This window comes from Clupea harengus, chromosome 15 (assembly GCF_900700415.2).
Source record: "Clupea harengus chromosome 15, Ch_v2.0.2, whole genome shotgun sequence".
NCBI classification, from domain to species: domain Eukaryota; kingdom Metazoa; phylum Chordata; class Actinopteri; order Clupeiformes; family Clupeidae; genus Clupea; species Clupea harengus.
In genome coordinates, this window is record NC_045166.1 from 1,770,412 (window position 1) to 1,778,172 (window position 7,761).

The 7,761-nt window shown below is 40.0% G+C and overlaps 1 protein-coding gene across 1 annotated transcript; it reads right to left on the bottom strand.

Moving 5' to 3' along the window:
- Window positions 1-2,165: 2,165 nt before the first annotated feature.
- Window positions 2,166-6,910, bottom strand: LOC105897009 (5-hydroxytryptamine receptor 1B). Its single transcript, XM_031581920.2, has one exon. It carries the CDS (start codon window positions 6,380-6,382, stop codon window positions 5,231-5,233), a length of 1,152 nt encoding a protein of 383 aa, XP_031437780.1. The 5' UTR covers window positions 6,383-6,910; the 3' UTR covers window positions 2,166-5,230.
- Between the last annotated feature and the right edge of the window lie 851 nt (window positions 6,911-7,761).

A 7,761-nucleotide genomic window follows, 5' to 3' on the forward strand; every position in this document is an offset into this window, starting at 1 on the left:
TTCAGCTGTAAAAGTAAGATGCACACATACACCAGAAATTCACATTTTGTACTCATCGTGATGGCACACATTGTTTAGTAAGCCTTTACTAAATATCAACTGTCAGATAGAGGCGAAACTTACAAAAGATAGATAAAAAAATGTATTTATTTCATGTCATGTGTACCAACTTCTACAGTCAGTCGTTGCATCTGTGACGAACCCCTTCCACTACAGCAGGAGGCTTACTCTTCACAAACATGAGTGTGTTTACTCCATCACTGGATTAAGTGTAACCATTGAGCTATGGTTATATAGCAACTGTTCATATGTTGTACCCTGTGCTATAGTTTGCACAACTCAAGTTCAATGTTATTTACAATGACTGCAATATGCAATAGGTATTTTTGTACAATGAATGTTAAGCTACATTCAAATGTATGATTGACGAAAGACGTTTGTCATCATGAGAGAATAATACAATCTCCTAAAAGGTTGCACAAAATTTATTATTACTGTGTAGACCTATGAAGTGGGTTGAATTACCTAAATTCAACAGCCTTCTTAAAGTTAGCCGTCAGGTAAAATCAGGCTGCCTATTTTTGAGCACCTTTATTTAGATGTGCTACTGTAAAATAGCTATTCAATGAGGCAAAGAGGCAGGGACCACTAATAAAGCTCCAATGCAAATTACTGCATCCTTTCGTTGTCATCGCTGTGGTGTGAGACTATTTGTTGGGACTATAAAGAGAAAGCCATTGGAAAGCCAGACAGAGTGGTCCATCTGCTTAAATTATATTACCAAAGAAAGCCAGTCACAGGGGGATAAGTCCTGCCTTGAATCTGCAGCTCAGAACGGGACATGTTTTTCTTTTGAAGGCAAGTTTGTTCTTTGCCATCAACTTCCCTAGCACAGTGACCTAATAGAACTGACCTCTTGAATCCATTTTGATGCGATGCATGCACTACTTCGATCTGTCGGTTACGAGCACACACATGCAACCAGGACTGAGGGAATAAAATGGGAATGGGAAGACAACTATCTCAAAGAGATGGATTCTAGTCAGAACGAGAGAAGTAAAACCACTTTGGATGCATTCTGTACACACTTAATGTATCTGTAGGGGATTTACTTATTTCATGACTTCCTCTGGAGATTTCGAAGACAGAGGATGTTGTCTTTCCTAATGCAACCTTAATGTGCCTCTGCCAAGGTTTGAACTTTGTATGGAATGCTCTGCTATATATTCAATTCTGCATCTGACAAAAACTGCAGTCGTAGCCTTTAATGGCAACATTCCAGAGACACATTTCAGATCTCAAAGCCATCTGTAGCAGTACGCAAGGGGATAGAGACGGGGGGATAACAGGGGCGTTTGATAGAAATAGAAATCTACAAGGACTCATGTTTCATCCCTTCAAACGCAACTGTTCACTTGTCATTAAATGATCAAGCAGGAGGCTGGGAAGCACAAGTGATGGCTTTCCAGTCTAGTTCACATTAGGAGCAGGGACGAGTTTTCATAGATTATTTCTATACAAATAAGCCAAGGATGAGTTAAATAAATATCTTACCTATAGGTCATTCTCCCTCTCTTTCGCTCTCTCTCTCTCACACACACACACACACACACACACTTGGACTCACAAAATCTCTCCTTAGCTCTCCTGCACTCCCACATCCTGTTCTGCTCTCTTTCCTATTCTCTCTATCTCTCTTCCCCTGTATCTCACTTTCTTCCTCTGAAGTCAGCCATGCCCTTACACTTCTAAGCAGACGATAATGCCACACCACTGAGCTGAAATATTTCCAGATAATTGTTGCCCATGGTGGTCAAGTACTGAGACAGGCTTTTGTAGAATGAGTTCTCACTATTTATAAATAAGAACAAACACTCCAACGATACCGGTCTTGGTGGAAAAGTAGTTATCTTCTCCCTGGTGTGAGAGATAATGAGATGTCACTCTGTCGTCGCAAACAATCGAGTAAAAGTTTATGATGCTTTGAAGGTCTCTATCAAATTACCTAATAATCAGGTCAGATGGTGCACTCACCAGAATGAAAATAATATACAATCTCCACTGGACACATCATGCGGCTATATCTGTCACTCTCCAGCTAAATTAAACATCACCCTGAGACGTGTGTTTACTGGACTTATATGAAAAAGAAACCATGGAAACTGTTATCTCTTGGGTTTTTTAAATGAACTTCGGTAGATTTCAGCCACATCTGCGTCAGAGAGTGAGACAGAGAGAGGGGGAGAGAGAGAGAGAGAAAGAGAAAGAGAGCAGGACATTATTGTTATTATTTTGTTATTAAGGCTAATATATTGCTCAAAATGTCAGGTTTCTAGATGACAAAAATACAACAAAAGAGGTTCCTGAAACCGGCAAAAACATCCCTCATTCAAAATTACAATTCAGAGCGTCCCTTTCAAACACCTCCATTTTCTCTCCTTTCAATCTGAGATAGAGAATGGGGTTCTTTTGAGGGGAAAGACACAAGTCATTGTTAGTGGTCCCCTGAACATACAGAGATCTTGAAAAGGAGACCCTATTTTTCACCATCACTGACTTCACCATCACAGCATAAAGGACATGGCAAAAGAACAACCATTTTAGCAAGTCTGCATTTGTTTGATTCACCTCTGTCCTGTGCAGTACTGCCACAGGGGTTATTCACTGCCTGCACCTGCTAGGCACACTGATTTATTCATCCCCATAACTGTGACCGGTCTTTTGCTTTCCAGTTTCTAGCTTTTTGTGTCATTTGTTGTGGGTTTGTGGGAGTCTTCAAATAAAGCTAAATGTATCCTATCCAGTCATATTTTTTTCGTAGTCACTTCTTTCTTCAAGACACTACTACATATCAATTTAAACTAGATATGACTCAGAAGAGAAATACCACCACCTTCCTTTACATTCAAAACCAATGAGGGAGAAAAAAACTGGAAGGATTACTTTACTCACACAAATCGTTATTCTATTCCAGTTCCTCTGAGTGATTCAACAAAAACAAGCCTGTTAAATCTCCTTTCACCCCATTATTTAACTCCCCCAAGATACATTACCATATCCCTCAAATGTATGATCAATTTTTATTTATTGTCTTTTGTAATAGCAGCAGTATTTTTTACTCTGTGTGGGTGGGTCTGACCCCACACAGCCAAGGCAGTTCACAATACATTGCTTATTTGCAGACAAGCATTTATAGTACAGCAGTAATTTTGATGAAGGACGATATCCATAACAAGGGCTAATGCACCTTACACACCATGTTCCAGCCGGAGAAACATTCCTCTTACAAACTTGGTTGATGCTGTGTGTGCATTTTCATCCCTGTCTGTCTTGGATTTAGGCACACCAGGGCTGTTCATGTTAGATCTCTATATTACAGTTGTTTGTGCTACTCTGTTAATCACTTGGATCAATATTAATCCAATGATGGAGGCCAGGCTTCACTGCATGAGGGTCCAAATGCAGTTAAATCAGTGACAATGCATAATCTGAACAGGGCCGTGCACAGACATTTTGGGGAGCAGGTGCTCAAGCTAAGAAAATGGATTCACTCTCACCGGCAGTTATTTCTTTAAAAAAAATAAAGTAACCTACAGTAACGCATGCTTAATTAATTCAATGAATTTTTCAAGTAGACCTATGAGCTATAGCCTAACACCACCTCAATAATAACCCATAGCCTATCTATGAAGATGTTGATCAAGCTGATCATTTCTAATTTTTCATCGGTGCTCCACGAAAAAAGGGGTGTTTCTGATACCCAAATATGATTGCATAGACCAACTAACCATGTAGGTCGAATTCACATTTACTTGTTTACTTGCCTGACAACGGGACTAGCGAGGTTCACTCGTCTTCATTGACGAGGCTAATTTTCGTCAGACCAGCCTGCTTTCAGTTAAGCTTAATGTTGGTGGGCTATATTATCTAATATAATCTACTTGGACCCTGGCAGGCTCCATGGATATGTTTTACTAGAGGTTTAATTTCACAACAGTGACAAACCATGCCGAGCCTTGGGGCTCAGTGTCGTCTCCTGGCTGTCACCAATGATGGCAGGTCAGACAGACGTTGATGTTGCTCTGCAGGGCGCTCGATTTGCGTGCGTTAACTATGGTTGCCGAAGGGGGAGGCGCAGGGACTCGTGCGATCGCGCAGAATTATAACTCACACGCAGTGGTTGGACAAAGTTACAGTACGCTTTTAATTAAAAATAGATGCCATAAGCCGAATTTAAATGGTTCAAAAACTGAAATATAACATTTTAGAAATAGTAATAGTTAGCTAAACTTGTCCTGCAAAAAGGGCACTTTTCAAGTCAGAGGGCAAAGAGCAGGTGCCTGAGCACCACCTGGGGTCTATCTGTGCACATGCCTACATTGTCAAATGATAACAGGATTTTTTTGTTTCAAAAACAAGTTTGGCTCTTACAACTGACTACATTCTGTAGGTAGGCCAGTTCAACTGAGACCTGATTTAAAAGTAATATTACACACACAACAGATGAATGTAATGGATGAAATTCATACAAACACACAAATATTGCTTAAACACAGACATATCCAAATCACTTATAAACAAGAGCTGAGGGTATGTAGGCAAACATTCTCCGGTGACAGGGTTAAAATAGGGGGATCGTAGTCTACCAAATGAGCAGATGTGACAGATACCACAAAGCTGAGGTCCTATATTTTAGGATGAAGACATAATTATGAAATTAGTTTTACACTGAATGATTGGGGTTTAAAACCTCTCTCTCTCTCGCAAACACAGACACAAATGTATTATGACAGCTGAAAGTTGTAATCATTTATCCGGCTTGTTGGATTCGTATTGATTATCTCTTTTTGTGAAAAACACTCTCACAAGCACAATGCGGTTGTTCAGTGGCACAAATGAAGACATTTCAGTTCGACCAGGGTTTACTTTACCTGTGCAAAACATCCATGCCTGTCATTTTAGATAAATTATCTACTGTATAGCCTAGATGTTCAAATGAAATCTTAAGTGAATATCCAAAATATCCTTACATGTATCATGTATCAATAGTGACTATACATAGGTATTCTTATTTACCTTTTTATTGTTAACAATTGTATTTGTTTCAGTGGCAGGTGATGGAGCTTCATATGCAACTGAGATGCCCCTAATGGAGCTGAAATCCCTCACAACAACATTGAAAAAAACAAAAACAAACCACGTATAACCAGCATCCTTTTCGGCTGCAAGGTCACGCTCTGCAGCACTTGAAGCGTATGAGTTTATGAAATGCTTTCTTGAAATCCTCATTGGACATGGTGTAAATGATGGGGTTTATTAACGAGTTAAGGTAGCCCAGCCAAGTGAAAACGTCAAATAACTCAGCGTGAAAAGTGCAAGTTGTACACATTCCTATTAGTAATGTGTAAATGAAGAATGGGAGCCAGCATATTATATAGGCCCCCAAAATGATGCCTAAAGTTTTGGTTGCCTTTCTTTCTCTGGCAGCTGAAATCCTTTTCTTTTCCAAAAGAGCGTCCGACACAGTGACTTTCACCTGGTTAGCGTTGGCTGATGACATTGTATCGCAAGAAGATGTTTCGTGCGTTCCATAATTCAGAGATGTATTGGACGCCACTGATCCCGGCGAATTAGAGATCAAATGTGCCGAAGTGAGTCGCTTCCCAGTTTTTTTAGGTGACTGTTTCAAGATTCTCTTCCGAGCCTCTACATATATTCGGCCATAGAGAGCTATGAGAAGAAGTGTAGGTATGTAGAATGCACCAAAAGTAGAGTAAATAGTATAGAAAATATGATCACTGTTGACGGTGCAACTTGTAACCTCATCGGCTTTGACCTGACGCCAGAAGAATGGAGGTAAAGAGATGGAGATGGAGATCACCCAGGCAGTGGCAATCATCCCCGCTGCGCGCCCGGAGGTGCGTTTTTTGGAATACTCGACCGCATCAGTTATCGCCCAGTAACGGTCCAAAGCAATAACGCACAGGTGTAGTATAGATGCTGTACAACATGTTATATCTGAGGATAACCAAATGTCGCACATAACTTGCCCCAACGTCCATGTTTGACTCACAGTGTACAGAGCACTTACTGGCATCACTAAAATTGAGACCAACAAATCTGTCACTGCTAAGGATGCTATCAACAAATTTGCTGGCGTGTGAAGCTTCCTTGATTGATAAATTGTAGCAATAACAAAAGCATTTGATAATGTTGTGGCAAAAGTTAATAACGCTAATATAATGCCAACACTTGCTTGAAACGCAAGATTAGCATCTTTTTCTACTGCCTTCGGAGTATAATTTGAATTTGTATCGTTGGTTGATATGTTTAATAACTCTCCAATGACAGGCGTTGGCTTGAACTGACTGGAACGCTCCATCCTCCGCTTGACAGATGTTTGAGATAGCGTTTATACGCTTTGCAAATGTATTAAAACATCTCCTCTCCGAAAGGTTCCACGTAATATATTTTTACAAGGTAAAACAGACTTTCTTGTCATCTTGACCACATTGAAGAAGCGTGTAATTTGTGTCCAACGTTTTGCTGCATCTCACCATGTAGGTTATGCTTGAAATGTGTAGAAAACTTTAGCTTGGCTCACTTCGTTCCATCTTCATTTAGGACATTATTGATAAGACTCCATTCATCGTCGATTGAAGAAGAAAACGGATACATCCCATACCCAAAAGTCTGCATAAAAGAAATCGAGTACCATCAGACAAAACTGTATTTACTCTATGTATCGCCTTTCTTGTTTCTTGCGGTATTTATCCATTCTCTGTGGGTAGATGGCGATCCTCTTGCACTTCAGAAGTTCTTGGAAATGATGCGAACCAGGCTTCTCACTCGGCTTTATTAGGTTCGCTCTGGCTGCGCGCAAATACCGGCGACGCGTGGGGATGGCACAGGTTCTTCTCTGGTCATGTGCGTGTTTCCCACTGGGTCATAACGCCTTCTCATGTAGACCATCGCAGTCATGGTAAGGGCTTCATTTGCCACGCTAGATTGATCACAGAGAAGCGGTGGGAGAATGTCCAATTAATAGGCTATTGGACTGAAAACGCGCGCGCACACATATGCATATACATAATAGATAGATAGAGAGAGAGAACGTAGCCTGTACTACCTAATATGTTAACATGGTATATTGGGTATGGGCAATGAACAGGCTAGTGACACCCTTGTGTATAATATGATTGCAATTTTGAAGATAACTACTAATGTCACCCCACATGTGTTGACTGTCCCTATTGTTGTCTAATTTATAGGCCTATCATAGCTATTATGGACCTGGTTAGGGGCATTACAAATAAATAATTTAAACCAGATTAAAATAATTTATAAATGATAATAAGTTTAAAAACAACCTGCTCTGTCTAAATTGTATTATCTAACTAGATGATACCACTCACTAAGGACTCAGTGCCACTCATTTTTCAATAGTGAGTGACACTTCTGATCCAAAACTCAGTCCTGCTCTTGAAGTTACTTTGTAGTTACACTTACTTAAGATTTTAAATGATAATCAGAATATCTTACAGGTTAAGTGCGTTGCCATGGATTTCGTAGCTATTATCATGAAATTTGTAGATCATGGCCTTGTTTATGTAGCCCACAGTCTCTCCAAGTTTACTGACAGCGGTCAAAGCACTTATGTACTACAACTATCTGGAAAATTGAGAGACATTTACATTGGTAGCTTACAACAAGCAAACTGTATTGAGACATTTATTCATTTAATGTAATTTCCAGGTCTGT

What these genes read in the sequence shown, in the direction of transcription:
- LOC105897009 (XM_031581920.2), bottom strand. Translation starts at nt 6,382, where the DNA reads ATGGAGCGTTCCAGTCAGTTCAAGCCAACGCCTGTCATTGGAGAGTTA.